The 15,903-nt window shown below is 40.6% G+C and overlaps 1 protein-coding gene across 3 annotated transcripts; it reads right to left on the bottom strand.

Annotated features, from left to right (window-relative positions):
* Positions 1-5,282: 5,282 nt before the first annotated feature.
* LOC142102113 (uncharacterized) lies at positions 5,283-15,750 on the bottom strand. 3 transcript variants are annotated; one of them, XM_075186749.1, is made up of 8 exons: positions 15,695-15,750; positions 13,604-13,746; positions 12,899-13,093; positions 12,405-12,513; positions 10,276-10,374; positions 9,951-10,148; positions 7,808-7,930; positions 5,283-6,609 (listed from the first exon to the last, which is right to left on the bottom strand). In XM_075186749.1, the coding sequence occupies exons 2-8, from the start codon at positions 13,679-13,681 to the stop codon at positions 5,915-5,917; spliced, it is 1,497 nt and encodes a 498-aa protein (XP_075042850.1). In that variant the 5' UTR covers positions 13,682-13,746; positions 15,695-15,750; the 3' UTR covers positions 5,283-5,914. The 3 variants fall into 3 exon arrangements, with proteins under 3 accessions (XP_075042850.1, XP_075042852.1, XP_075042851.1); XM_075186751.1 differs by lacking the exon at positions 15,695-15,750 and adding an exon at positions 15,595-15,649; XM_075186750.1 differs by lacking the exon at positions 15,695-15,750 and adding an exon at positions 14,105-15,580.
* Between the last annotated feature and the right edge of the window lie 153 nt (positions 15,751-15,903).

Genomic DNA, 15,903 nt, shown 5'->3' with positions numbered 1-15,903 from the left:
AAAGACCCCATTCACAACTCTCAGGAAATGTTGCCAGCCGGGTGGCACTAAGAAGTAGTCGTGGAGGGCAATGTAATAGTTCACATTATAGTGAAAAATGTAATCTATATAGTGATTTAAACTTGAGATTAACATTTTACATATTAATTCTTGTCTTCTTTAGAGTTCCAGTTGTCTGCAACTCTTTGATAATGAAAATCGGTTGAATCTGATCCCTCTAGTGTAATCAGCTTCAGATTTCTTAGTGTGCTCTGCGTCAGGCGATTCCTTAAACAGGTTTTAATTAATTTTAGCTTAATTTCCTCTTCCACATTCAGTTGTGCTTGCAGATATAGTCAGCCCAGCCCAATAGCAGCTAAATTTGGAAAAGAGTCTTTGAGCTCAGATGTTGTTGAAAATTAAAGCACTATCTGTGATGAATATAGATTTTTGCAGGACTGCATTTTAAACAATATTACATTCTAGTTTACCATTTTCATAGTTTAACTTTGCAGGACTTCAAGTTTTAGAATAATGCTCCAGAAGAATTCCACAAGGTTTATCTTGATCATTGCTCTCTGGACTGAAAACAGAAAATGATTGACATATCTGGAAATCTTGCTTCTAGGTGGTTAATAACTGTGTCAACGTATTTATCATAGATTATTGTCTTAAAAGGGGATAGCAGCATCTGAACAATATGAAGGTCTGACCATTCAGCTGCAAAATGTAGATGGGAGTTTTTAAACATGATTTGCAGGGATGTATTTCAATTCTATAAGGCCTAGTTCTGTGGCTTCTAAGATCGGATCTATTTCTTCTAAACTAACATCTTGCCTTTGTCAAACTTTACACAATTTAGACAAAAGAGGCGGCACGTCTGAAAGCATCGTAAGTGAAGCTCCGAAATTGTATGTACTCATACAATTGCTTAAACATTCGGCTGTGATGTTATTCCATTCATTGGCTTCACTTTTGAGTGCAGCAATGACACTCACCCAGCATTGTACAGCTAAGTCAATCAGGGCCATCTTAACAACATTATGGGCCCCCGGGCAAAGCAGTGCACCGGGGCCCATATATATATATATATATATATATATATATATATATGATACAGATATAGATATATAGAGGTATAGATAGATAGATGTACTTGCTCAGTGACCCCTGAAAGGTTTTTTTTGCAGGTTTTTTTTTTCCAGGATTATTTATTCTAATTAAGAGCCCTGCCTATGGGGCCCCCTTGTCCGTGGGGCCCCCGGGCATCTGCCCATCGTGCCCAATGTAAAAGATGGCCCTGAAGTCAATAGACAGCCAACATGTGTCGCTAGCCAGGTGGAAAGCAGACAGACCAACTTTTCAAGAGAATGGACGTTAGCTACAGTCACATAGGTCTTGATAACCATCAGCAGAGGGTATATTTTGCAATTCATGAAACATCCACCAGGTAACATTTTTGAGAGATGCACACCTCCAAGGATTCAAGGAGAAAGCTAGACTATGTAGGACAGCCTTATATTATACCAGATAATTATTGTCCCTAATCAAAGAAAAAGTTTTTACTACAATACATTGTAGGAAAACACAATGGGACTAACAACTCAACAAAATTATATATAGATATATATATATATATATATATATATATAATCCAAGATCGGATCCCTGTGATCCATCATTAGTGGGAGATTTTATCACTTCAGTCAACCTCAAAGATGCATACCTTCAATGGGCAGCACGGTGGCTTAGTGGTTAGCACTTCTGCTTCTCCGCACTGGGTCACGAGTTGGATTCTTCACCATAAATTTATCTGTGAGGAGTTTGTATGTTCTCCCCGTGTTTGCGTGGGTTTCCTCTGGGCGCACCGGTTTCCTCCCACACTTCAAAAACATACTAGTAGGTTAATTGGCTGCTATCAGATTGACGTGTGTGTGTGTGTGTGTGTGTGTGTGTGTGTGTATACTAGGGAAGTGACAAATATTCTCTGTACAGTGCTGCAAAATTAGTGGCGCTATATAAATACATGATTATGATGAAAAATGCCTCTGGTTCCTGATTATCAATTCATTCACAAAGTTCCTGGTGGGAGTAGTCACAATAATTAATTTAAGACAGGAAGGGATTTTGCCATGTTCTTTTCTAGACAATATTCTAATAATGGCAAGACCCAGACAAAACTCTGCCCAAGCTACTTCAAGGGTCTTACAAGTATCAGAACAACATGGTTGTATTATCAACAAGGAAGAGAGTCAATGACGTCCATCCCAGAAGATACATTTCTAGGAATTTGTTTAGACATGTAACAAAGGAAAGCCTTTTTGCCACTGCAGAAGTTGATTCAGATTGTTACTTTGTGAGCACACAGCTACCATGTCTATGGCTACAGCCATGGAAAGGGTTAACTGAGCAAGTGTCACGACTAGTATAGCGTACCTGCTATCGTTGGCACTACTCGGAGGAAGGCGCGGAGTCTAACGCGCCCCTGGTGTTCACCAGGGACCCCCGCAAGGAGGTATGGACTTGGCTGCAGGAAACACGCAGGTCGCGGTCCTTCCACGAGTCAGATAGCGAAGCACGAGAGGGATATCAGACAGGCGGGTTCAGCAATGATGCGGGTAATGCAGGTACACAAGGAGGATTCAAACGGGGTGTGAGTCAAGCCGGGTCGATAACGTTCTGACAGCGAGGTACAAAGGGAGATCCAAAGGGGTAGTCAAGGCAATCCGGGTCACAATGGTGACAGGCAAACGGCAATAAACTGGAGGAAGGCAAGGGTCAGGAAACAGATAGACACTGGAACGCTGGAGGACAGGAAAGGACCTGAAACTCTGGCACAGGAGGTGAGGTCAGAGGCACTTAAATAGGGCTGCTAACCAATGCCCTCAGCACTAGTGGTGCTGTAATAGCTGTAGCGCTAGTCATAGGGCAGCGCCGTAGCGCTCTCTGTCTGCAGCGTCCCGTTGCCTAGCAACGGAGACGCTTCTGGGTCTGGGCTGGCCGGCCGGGAGGAAGGGGAAATGACGCGTCTGGTTGCTAGGCAACCAGACGTTCTTGTATGGATGGGCGGGCGGCCGCCGAGCGGCGCCTGACAGCAAGATTTCATATGTAAGGTCTGCAAAACTGTTTTATTGCAACCTGGAACAGAGATGTTGGAATTTGTATGAACTAATTATGTTGTTAAGAGAAGCAAGACAGGATCTGCCCTGATGGTCAAAGGACAGCACAATAACTTTAGGAAAATATTTTGCAGACCAGAAATGGGTAATGATTACTACAAATGTAAGCAAGATTGGGGCAGTACGGTGGCTTAGTGGTTAGCACTTCTGCCTCACAGCACTGGGGTCATGAGTTCAATTCCCGACCATGGCCTTATCTGTGTGGAGTTTGTATGTTCTCCCCGTGTTTGCGTGGGTTTCCTCCGGGTGCTCCGGTTTCCTCCCACACTTCAAAAAACATACTGGTAGGTTAATTGGCTCCTATCAAAAATTGACCCTAGTCTCCCTCTCTCTGTCTGTCTGTGTATGTATGTGTTAGGGAATTTAGACTAAGCCCCAATGGGGCAGGGACTGATGTGAATGAGTTCTCTGTACAGCGCTGCGGAATCAGTGGCGCTATATAAATAGATGATGATGATGATGAAGATTGGATAGGTTGACAACTATGGTCGTATGTCAGTTTAAGGACTGTGGGACAACGCTAGGCTGCCATCAAACGTCAGAGAAATGTTGGCAGTATTCAAAGCCTTCCTCCACATTCAGGAAACCATTGCAGGTTGTCATATCCAAATGAATTCCGAGCAGTAGTGGCACAGATCAGTTATCAAGGTAAGACAAAGCCAATTTATAATGAGGGCAGAAAGCATCACAGGGGATCTATCTGGAAATGACAGAGCCGGCTTAAACACTATAGAGCAGATTTTCTCTCCCGCTGCACCCAGGAGAATGGACTGTAAACAAAATAATTTTCAAGGAAATTGTGAATAAATGGGGCAATCCACAAACAGACCTCATGGCAATAGCAAAGACGTCCACAGTATACAGTTTTTATTCACAGTATGTGGACAAGAGAGCAAAACCAGTAAATGCTTAATAAGATGGAAGATCAATCTGGCATGTTTTTCCCTCCAACAACCATCTTTCCCAGATTCCTAAGAATGATAAAAGAAAATACAGAGTAAAGGTAAAGGCAGTCCTTACCCCTTTTGGTCATGGTTTCAGAAGTGATTTACTTAGCAATAACACAGCCATGGTATCTTCCTGTACACCCAAATCTTCTATTGTACATCAAAAACAAATATGGCATCAGAGAGCAGAATCCTGGAAACGGATTAAATGGCCACTGAAATAAGACTGCTGCGACATCAAGGTTTTTCAACTTTATTGAAAGTCACAAAAAAGTCTACTTCTATTAAGTATTATACTATTTGGGAAACGTTCAGTAAATGGCGTGTCCTGAGAAACACCACCAACTATCAGTCACATTCTAGAGTTTCTACAAGATGGTTTAGATAAGGGTCTGCCAGTAAACACACAGACAGTACATATTTCTGCCTTGTACAAAAATTTCCAGTGATACTAGCCCTAGGTATTCTTATAATGCAACACATGACAAATATTTATTGTTTTTTAGCTCCTTATATCCTTAAGAGAACTATGATCAGCCAGGCCCAATTATCACAGAGATTGATACAGAACTCCCCTTATCCAAGGGATTCACCGGTACAAACCACTATCAGATGTGGGACTTTTGGCCACAATGATTGTCTACCTCGAACCAGAAGTGTGGATCAAGGTAATTTCTCTAAATATGTTGCCAAGTATAGGCAACAAAACACGTTAGGACGTATTAATTATGGACTATAACTTTTTGAGGACTGTCAGCCATTCCCCCTTATTGATTTGGTACTAGAACAGAGACCAGTTTATTCCCATATAGTATTCACAAATATGGGAAACCAGGAAAAGATTATGGAAGAGACCAGACACTTTCCAGATTCAGTGAAGGGTTTGGATGATTCCCTGAGACTGTAACAGCTTTCCATCTTGTATGTTCTAAACATTAATATTTGATACATTGGTATCAAACAAGCTTGGTACACAAATGTGCATGTACAAAAAACAGCATCGCTCAAAAGCTTCGGTAAAAAAACAAAACCAGAAAAATGTTGCACAGCCCTCCTCCCATAAAACCGTTTTGGTTGTTAAAAAGGTTGGATTAGTTCTGCAAATGGATTAGGTTTGCAAATAGAAGCAAATAAAATCCGGATCTAAATTATTCATAATTTACCATAATATAAAACATTAACATCTATAACAAGCTTTATTTGATACATTTTTAACAGCATCAATATGTAAGGCTAGAAACAGAACACTGTAAAGCAGTGGTGAGCAACTGGTTATTTTATCTACGGCTTCACATGTGGTCCTTGGATCACAGTTTTCGGATCACATGATGAGACCAGAGCACAAGCTGAGGTGGTTAAAGTAGATCTGGTGAGAAGAGACCATCATCCAGTAACATTCAAATCTGCTAGATAGAATGTGTCCACTCACAGAACCACGAGAGATCCAAACTGGAGAAATTAGGAGGGTCACATGTGCCCTCTTCAAAGACTACATTCTAGTGCCCGTTACCCACCACTACTGTAGAAGTTCTCCTTTGCGGAAAAGATACAAAAATCAAGGTTTCTATATTTGTGGATAAAGCATTAGTGTTCTTTGTATCCAGACGTAATAATCTAGTCTAGTCTACCAAAAAGTCATCACCTGTAGGTTTTCTAAGTTCATTCCCCAAACAAGAAGCTACTAGTTTTGGTCTTCCAGAATCTGAAACAGGACATCTATTTTAATATACCTCCATGACGAGGACATTCTTCTGTTAAAGCCAGATATCCCTTGGAGGAACATAGTAGATGGTCTACTCATTTCTACCGTCAGTCCTTGTCATGAGCTTTACGTTTATGCTTCATGAGAGTGGAGTTGTCCCTGAAACATTTACTGCAATCGGGGCAGGCAAACGGCCTCTCCTTGGTGTGAGTCATTTCATGTCTCTGCATAGTTGCTTTACATATAAAGCCTCTCCCACAGTGCCTGCAGGAATAAGGTTTCTCCCCAGAGTGCAACCGCTGGTGAACCACCAGGTTGGCATACTGGCAGTAGCTCTTGCCGCACTCTTTGCACACATGCGGCTTCTTTTCTGCATGAATGCCAGAGTGCTTGTTCACGCTCGATTGCCGAGTGAAGCCTTTGCCACAATCAGGACACGAGAAAGGTTTTTCTCTGGTGTGGACCACCTGATGGAGAACGAGGTGAGAGTTGTTGATGAATTTTCGACCACACACATCGCAGGTGAACGGTCTTTCCCCGGTGTGGATCCTCTCATGGGTCGCCACATGATTCTTACAAGAAAACCGTTTACCGCACACTGGACAAGGGAACGGTCTGTCTCCCGTATGGGTTTTCACATGTCTGGCGAGAGACGACTTGCTGCCGAATTTTTTCCCACACATGTCGCAGGGACTCGACCGTTCTCCCGATTCTGACTTTCGACGTCTCTTACTGCTACCAGTCAATTTGTAGACAATTTCCGCCTTCACCTCCTCGTCCCCATTCATGAGTCCATGGCCTACTTTAAACACCAAAACATCACAATTAAAATTTCTGCACATTTTCCCTATAACAAGGCACACGCTTAATCTCCCTATGTAAGTACAGTCTACTTAATTTCTCTCAATTTAAACAATCCATGAAACTACTTAATTACAGATTATGGCGAAATGTTGCTTTCCTCATCTGGGGGTAAATGTATCAAGCTGAGAGTTTTCCGGCGGGTTTGAAAAACCAATCAGATTCTAGCTATCATTTATTTAGTGCATTCTACAAAATGACAGAATCTTATTGGTTGCTATAGGCAACATCTCCACTTTTCAAACCTGCCGGAAAACGCTCAGCTTGATACATTTACCCCCTGGACTGCAAAGTTTTTAGAATGTTACAGATTATTTTGCCTTTCCAGATGTTGTAGTAACAAGGTGAAAAGGAATAACAGAATAGCTTTATATCGTGTACAGCTATGCACAGACCCATTAAACAGACTGGAAAGTGAATATATACTTCAATTTATTTATTTTTTGCAATTTTGTTTTAAATATCTATATAAAAAGGTACAGGTTCGATTGTCACAAATTTAAAGCAGTACTTGAGCACTTAAACTGAAACAGCTCCTCAATGAAAATATACAGAATACAGGTAGTGGGATGGAGGACTTTTATCCAGAAAGTGTAAAATGCCAGAAAGGGGAAAATAAAAAGTAAACTAACAGTTAACAGTGGCGTAGTAGCTAGTACTTCTGCCTTACAGCACTGGGGTCATGAGTTCAATTCCCAACCATGGCCTTATCTGTGAGAAGTTTGTACGTTCTCCCCGTGTTTGCGTGGGTTTCCTCCGGGTGCTCCGGTTTCCTCCCACATCCCAAAAACATACTGGTAAGTTAATTGAATGCTAACAAAATGTGTGTGTGTGTGTGTGTGTGTTAGGGAATTTAGACTGCAAGCTCCAATGAGGCAAGGACTGTGTAAGTGAGTTCTCTGTACAGCGCTGCGGAATTAGTGGCGCTATATAAATAAATGGTGATTATGATGAGTATGAAAGTGAGATATACAATATGAGGCAAAAGAGGGGTAGATAATAAATATATTCAAGCAGATTTTAGGCATGAAATTCAATTGAAAATAAATCACTAACGATATACCGTATGTATATATTTTTTAAACTAAACAGAAAAGGTTGCGAATTTAACTTTGCCATCAAAAGGGATTATTTCTTACCTGTAACAATATGTTCATCCAATGCAGAGTCTTGGGAATCGTTGCTTTCATCGGGTTCTTCCTTAATATGCCTACTCATATCGTAAACATGTTCGGTATCAGAAGGAAGAAACTGAGAAGACCCTGGAGAAATATACACACAATACATACGTTACTGAGCAAATGCTTTTCCACTAACTATAAATTCTTTTCTCTAAAGCCAATGGGGGGATACCGACTAAGGAGGGAAATGTACCAACCTCAGTGCACTTGGAGAAGACACTATATAAAAGCCCTGTAGTTGAAGTGAACAGCGTTATTGTAACATTGACGTTTTACCTTATATATTGTGAAACCAGCTGTTGTTTTTAACATTGTGTGTTTATTTTTTTATGATTAAATACTTGTATAATTGGCTGTTCTATCCATTTTTTTTTATTTTGGTTTCATTGTGAGTTTCGCAGTCTCCAATTGCTGCTGCTTGGGTTAATTGATTTAATGCCAGAGAGGAAATGATTTTCTATTGTTCTGGTACCGAACATTAATAATAATAGGGAAGAATGAGGTAAGAACAGTGGTGAGTACACTTCTGGAGTGAGGAGTTTCCCCAAGCAATGGCTTTTCAGCAGCGCTGTCCATTCATTGAGACTATAGAGTAAATGTATCAAGCTGGGATTTTCTGGCGGATTTGAAAAGTGGAGATGTTGCCTGTACTAGTTAAAATTTATTTAGTACATTCTACAATGTGACAGCTAGAATCTGATTGGTTGCTATAGGCAATATCTCCTCCAATCCCGCCGGAAGCTCACAGCTCGATACATTTACCCCTGAGGATGCGAGACAGAATGCCACAGAAAAACGTCAGCACTCATCGGCACGCAGTGAACATCATCCGATGCATTTCATAGATTACCTCCGTACAACGTATCAAAATATTTTATCCAGATTTAGTTTTCCATTAACAACATGGTGCATGTATTGTAACCCTTTAGAATGTTGGCTTTCATTAGTAGTCATTAGTCTAAGGCAGTGTGGTTTCACCAACAGTGCATGCTTAGCAACAAATGACCATTCTGGAGCACAGGCAAATAGATCAGCTTTTTGGAGACACTGATTATTGGCGACACCTGATGGCAGCTTTGAGAACCAATAGTCAACGGAGCTTAATAAAAAATGTTCTATACATCTCACGTAGGATTTCAGGCAGATGGATAAATACTAATTTAGCAGGTGCACGGTCTATAAATACTTGGTAGATAAGTCACATTGGAACATGAACAAATGTGATACATGGTAGATGAGGGTGGTCTGACCCGTCTTGCCTTTCCCTAAATGTCAGAACACCATCAGATCAGAAAAGCATTCAGATATTGCTTAACGGATGCTGCCATATATCTGTATAAGTTGGATTAATAGTAATGTTAGAGATGAATGCAACTCAATAGTAATGTAGATGTCTTTACCTCTTAACATGTCACACTTTAAAAAAAATGTAATAAGATAAGTATGTCTGTTCTCGTACATGCCATTGCGTTCTGTATTATAGAAGAAAACAGACCAGCACTGTGGTACTGCCTAGCTAGCTGGAAAAATATGAAACAGTGGGAAGTATACACGGCTATCACTTTACCCACACAAATATATTCCTCTGCACAGAGAAATAAAATATACATTTAATTGTTTTGTGTATAGTTCTATCTTAAGTATCTGCTTATAATAAGCTATTCCTACACAAGAGAAAAGATTTCTGAGGATTACCATTAGCTAGGCAGCCGAGTTAACGCTTTACCCGAGTTAACGCTTTACCCACCAAGTTGTTAAGAGCATGATAAATTTGTAGTCTACGGTCTTGAATCGGAGCATCCTATTTGCATACTAACTCCATTGAGTAGATAAAATATACCCATACTACAAACCGTAGTATCAAAGGCCACCTCTATAGCCCATTACATGCTAATCAGAAAATGATACCCTGCACTGATATGGACCAAACAGGCTGTGTATAAGTGGGTAATGCATTGACTCAAAGAACTACCCATGTAAATGACATTACCCAGAAGTACATTCTACTGAATAGGAACATCTTGATGTGATATTGTCCCGAGGGAATAGAGTAAAGGTTTCCCTAACTGTTTGCAACTAAGTTGGGCAAATCTTTACTTACCTGCACTGATATTATCCATGGTGTTCTCATCATAATCTCCTATGGGCTCCAACTTAACATAACATGGGGAAATGCAGCCAAAATTCATTGCAAGCTGAGCTTCTGACGAAGGTGAATGAAGATCCGAGGCCAGTGGGTGAGGTTTTGTTTGTAGATTTTCAGTGTTGTCATCTGATGAAGGCCAGTTAAGAGTCTCATCTAATAAATACGTGAATGAGTAATGTTCAGTTTTCATTTACAGCATAGACAGGGGTTACATGGACACACACTAATACTTATTGTGTATCTCCATTCTCTCTAAACTGATCATTTGTTTAGTACTTACCCATACCAGTGTACTCTCCACTGTCTGGCTCCTCTTTAATACGGCGCTGGATATAGCTAATGGGCTCTGTGCTCTCGTGGCTCGAAATCACAGGTGGTTCTGTGGTAAACCAAAGAATTCCATTCATCTCGAACTTTTGGTATACACTGTTACTATACTTATATACTACCCCCCTCCAACCCAACAACTTTCCCAATTGAAACGGAAGACCCCCAATCCCACCTCAGCTAATTCCTCAAGTAACAGATAACAGGTAGCCGTAAATTTATTTAAATTGTCTGCTTGGTTGTTACAGAAAACCAACAACTCTTGTAGTTCTCTTTCTCGAAGTCTGGTATATGAGCTTCTCCCCTCCACTGTCCGCATGTCAGCGTGAATCTATATTTTTGCTGCCGGTGTGCGGCAGTTTGAATCTCCTGACATCAGGGATGAAGCGTCAGTCAGGGAGAGATATCACAACTGGAAAGGTACCGCTCATGAGCTTGAAAATAGTTTAGGTTGTACTCATTGGTACCTGTAACTTGAGGAGGAAGAGAGGTGGATGGCTGGAGGATTCGAGTAAAAATAAATAAAAAATAATAATTTAGTTTAGTTTGTGTAAATACCACTGTAAATTTTAGAAGACAGCATTTAATTCATGAATATATTTGCGAGTTTACAAATGTAAAAAATAAAAATGAGCATTTTAGGGTAAAGAATTTGCCTCTGTTATATCAGGACTCCGAGTGACTTAGTAAGGATAGTAATTCAGCCTCACAGCCACGATCTCACATATAGATATACACATAGATGTTGGATATACACTACATGGCCAAAAGTATGTGAAAACCCGATCATCACATTCATTTGATCTTGCTGAACATCTCATTCATGGGCATTAATATGGAGTTAGGTCCCCTTTGCTGCTATAATAGGCTCCCCTCTTCCGGGAAGGCTTTTCACTAGATTTTGGAACATGGCATCCAGCACATAAATCTCTAGAACGCCTTTGTATGCTGAAGCATTAAGATTTCTTCTTCACTGAAACGAAGGGGCCCAGGGCAATCCATGAAAACCAGCTGCAGCCCATTATTCCTCCTCCACCAAACTTTACATTCGGGTAAGAAGCGTTCTCGTGGCCTCCACCAAACCCAGACTCGTTGGTCAGGCTGCCGGATGGTGACGTGTGATTGGTCACACCAGAGCACACGTTTCCATTGCTCCAGAGTCCAATGGCGGTATGCATTATGTACAGCACTCCAGTCGACGTTTGGCATTGCACATGGTGATCTGAGGCTTGTGTGCCGTTGATCAGCCTTGGAAACCCAGTCCGTGAAGCTGAGCTGTTGTTGCTCCTAGACGTCTCCGCTTCACAATAACAGTATTTACAGTTGACCATGGCATAAAATTAAAAACTGACTGGTTGGAAAGGTGGCATCCTGTAACAGTGCCATGTTGAAAGTCACTGAGCTCTTCGGTATGACCCATTCTACTGCTAATGTCTGACTATGGACATTGCATGGCTGTATGCTTGATTGTATACACCTGTTAACAAGGGTTGTGGCTAAAATAACCACACATACTTTTGGCCATGTAGTGTCTTTCAGTTGTCACACGTTTTACTTATAAAAGGATCTATCCTGACATGACCATAATGAAACCATAGGTCACTATTGCATGAATCATGCAAGACAATCTGTAACCGGTCCACAATGGCTATGAATATTTTGCTCTCTCGAGACTGTCAAGAAAAATAGATGCAGCAAAAGATGCACGATCCCGGCACATACAGACCAGGCCACAAACATAAAATTGTGAACAATCTGAAAACAATTGGTATCTCTGCACCTTGAGACAAGAGTATCAGACTACAATGTCCAACCAAAGAAAAAATCCAGTAGGCCTAAGAAATATGGATATGAGATGAAAAATTATACCAAATGGGAGTTAAGTAGAAGGGAAGGAGTCAGAACTTTCTTTCTGAAAGTGATCTGCCTCCTAAGTCTCAGACTTCATCATCATTTATTTATAATAGCGACAGCAAATTCCGTAGCGCTTAATCCCATCGGTAAGCTGTGGCCGCCGTCAGTGGGCCAAATAAGAAAAAACGTCTCTATAGCACTGCTGAATAAATATGTACATTTTATTACCATTTGGCCTGCTGATCTCGTTATGGTTATACTGTTCTTTATGTCCCTCTAGATATTCCCATTCATCCATGGATAGGTAGACGGCAACATCCTCACACTTCACAGGTACCTGAAATAACAATAGGAGGTATTTCATACAATAGGAGGACAGATGGGTAGAATAGAGAAACGTTACAGTAGCAGCTGGGCGTGTAGTGAATAGAGAGACACTTGTGATCAGGTCATACTTGTTGCTCTACCACCCTACTTTGATAAAGTGACTATAACTGCATGCAATGTATAAGTGCAGGTCACAGTTTACTCATGTTCTGTGGCACAGTGGGGAAAAGCCAGGGAGTACCCCGGGAACCTCTTACCCATATACAATTATTTTCCAAATGTCAGCAGCCTCGATTGGTCACGTAATTTCCTTTCTCCAAGTCTAGGCAATGTATTTATGTGTAGACTCAAAATACAAGGTATAAACATGACTGACATCCAATCTAATTTTCTACCTCACTAGTCAATATCTGGATGATCTTGTTGGCCAACTCCAAGATCTTGTTTTGGTTCCTGTCCTCCATTCCCAGGAGTGTAAATGAGATATTTGGATGCCTCATAGAAGAGCCCTGGACGACGTGGGTTCCTGTGGCAGTAATGCTAAAGGTGCATTGGCTGTCATCAGTGTGTCTCTTCACAACCATATAGTCCTGCAGAGAGAATGCCAAGCAAACAACTTTAGTCCAACCTGAATGAGGTATGTTAGTATTATAGGCAACATATCCTACTACTTATAGATTAATGAGCCGGCTTAGCTTTCCATAGATAATGGGAGAGGGGCTGCAGAAAAAACACTGCAGAAAAAACTGTCATCCTGCATCGCTTTAACACGTGTGACAAAATGCTACAATTCGTCTCCAGTTAATCAAGAGGAGATACTTGCACCTCTATAAGAATCAGTTTTCACTTAAAGCGACTGTCTAATTTGGGAAAACCCCCTTCTAGTTTCTGACTTCCCTAATTGGCAATTTATGGGGTCACTCCACTTGGATTACCCGCTAAGAGCTGTCAAACAGGGAAAGAATGCGGCTGTCAGCGACTGAGGACTTGACTGGATGAGTAATTCAAATCTCAGGAGATGGTTTACAAAGTATCTCACATCCTATGGGGTCTTTAAACAGGTTTTATCTAGATAAGAAGATGTGAGAATCAAGCCTCACCTCTACAGTCAACAAACTGATGATCTCCAAGGTATGATTTAATATGGCCTCTGCCATCTGTTTCTTTTCCATGGCCATCGTTGGAAAGTAAGGTAGCCTCTCTTGGAATAGGCGTGGATCCTTTACCAAACTTGTTCACCACCCTAGAAACAAGCAGAAGACAACTAATCACCACAATTAGGATGATACTTCTACCTGTCACAAATGGTAAAGTGCCTTATGCAAAGTAGCACTGGTAACACAAGAGGCTCCCAATGTACTAATTAGCATCCTGGTTCTGGTCACCTTAGGACTCACTCCTGGGTGAATGAGGAAGATAAGACAATTCTTTTTTTTTTCTTTTTTTTTTTTTTTTAAGTAACAGTTTACTTTATAATAAAATTAAAAAAAATATGTAGGTAATATATCCTCTTTTAAAGAAATAATTACGATTGTAAAACTTCTTGAAAACATACCATGTGTGTATAATAAAAGTCACATATGATCTGATTGTTTGTATACCTGAATCAGGGCAGCACGGTGGCTTAGTGGTTAGCACTTCTGCCTCCCAGCACTGGGGTCATGAGTTCGATTCCCGACCATGGCCTTATGTGTGTGGAGTTTGTATGTTCTCCCCATGTTTGCGTGTGTTTCCTCCGGGTGCTCCGGTTTTCTCCCACACTCCAAAAACATACTGGTAGGTTAATTGGCTGCTATTAAATTGCCCTTAGTCTTTGTCGGTGTGTATGTTAGGAAATTTAGACTGTAAGCTCCAATGGGGCAGGGACTGATGCGAGCGAATTCTCTGTACAGCGCTGCGGAATTAGTGGCACTAGATAAATAAATAGATGATGATGATCAGGGATCAATTTGATCACAAACATGGCTGGCCAAATTAGTGACATTGTTGTTGAGGTGTCACACTCAATAATTGGATGAGAATACCAACATAGGTTCCTGCATTTCCGGTTTATAACAATAATCCCACAGTTGCATACATTAATCAATCCATTTTTTGTGGCCATACTTAATCTGATAGAATCTTGATCAGGTTGGGAAGAAATGAGCAAACAGACCAACATACAGTCAAACCACAAGTACAATTTAAGAAAAGCTCCTGTTTCACTGAATCAAGTTGGAAATTTAAATTAATTTTAATGCTATTTCAACTCATGAGGCTGTTTACTTCCAATTACTGCAAAATAAAATTATTTAATAGAATCCCACCTTTATCCTTAACTGGATTGGAGGATTACGGGATAAATGAGATGGAAGAATTGACCCCACTTTCCACTTTCCCAACACTTCCGAAGGGGGCTGAATACTCTCTCTAATGAGTTCAACCTTATTTTATGCTGCACCTAGTTTGCTGGCTTACTGAACACTTGTTAAAAATATATATTTTATTGTACTGTATTGTTGAACTGTAAACTTTACCCCCACCCAACCATCCTCCGCTTTTCATTCTGAACCTTTAGATAATTTTGCTGAAAAAAGTTCAATAAAAAATATATTAAAATAATAATAAAACCACTAAAAATATTTAAATAGTACCTATCACCAGCACACAGTGGAGGCAGCCATTTTGTGTGCTCAAGCAATATTAATGAGAATGCAGCCAATTAACTTACCAGAAACCTGTGCAGAAGCATTACAATAGACAGCAGTAATGTTCCATATTTGCCCTTTAAAGCTATGCCCATGAAACACACAGGCTTTAAACTTGTTTTAAATACAGGCAGCAGGTCCCCATTGTATCAACTTCATCCACACATCAAGCATCTGATTTAAATGCACTGCATTGGATTTCCTCCAAATATATATTATATTTTCCCTATCAACCAAAGTGCAGAATAAAAATAACACAATATAAAAACACATACTGAAGACATTTAAAGGGACTATAAACATATGAGGTTTCCAATATGAACCTGCGTGCGCATAATACAAGTGGGTGCGAGCTTATAAGATGTGGTTAATGCACAGAACATCAGTATAAACACGGCACACACATGATTTACCACCCATGTCTGCGCTATAACATACACTGCAACATACGTGCAGAAGAGAGAAATATAAATATTTCCCTTAGAGCCCAAACAAAGATCCTACCTGATCCGACCATGTGAGAGGGCGGGCCTGTAAACGCTGAGCTCCTATTGGCTCGCATTTGAAAGCCTCTTAAAGCATTATGGGAGACGTAGTCCTTCTAAAGTAAACATTCATAGACACGGCTTAACTACGCACTACAATTCCCAACAACCCCCTCTGCCCTCAATGCTCTAATTGGCTGCTGTCAGTTAAACACTCTATAGGCATGC

Source organism: Mixophyes fleayi, chromosome 9, assembly GCF_038048845.1.
Source record: "Mixophyes fleayi isolate aMixFle1 chromosome 9, aMixFle1.hap1, whole genome shotgun sequence".
NCBI classification, from domain to species: domain Eukaryota; kingdom Metazoa; phylum Chordata; class Amphibia; order Anura; family Limnodynastidae; genus Mixophyes; species Mixophyes fleayi.
This window is presented reverse-complemented; position numbering and strand designations above follow the sequence as displayed.

Excerpts from the sequence above, each read along its gene's own strand:
- LOC142102113 (XM_075186749.1), bottom strand. The coding sequence starts at position 13,681 with ATGGCCATGGAAAAGAAACAGATGGCAGAGGCCATATTAAATCATACC. Across the intron at positions 13,094-13,603 it reads TCAGTTTGTTGACTGTAGAG|GACTATATGGTTGTGAAGAG; the intron begins GTGAGGCTTGAT and ends TTCTCTCTGCAG. Across the intron at positions 10,149-10,275 it reads TGGAGAGTACACTGGTATGG|ATGAGACTCTTAACTGGCCT; the intron begins GTAAGTACTAAA and ends CGTATTTATTAG.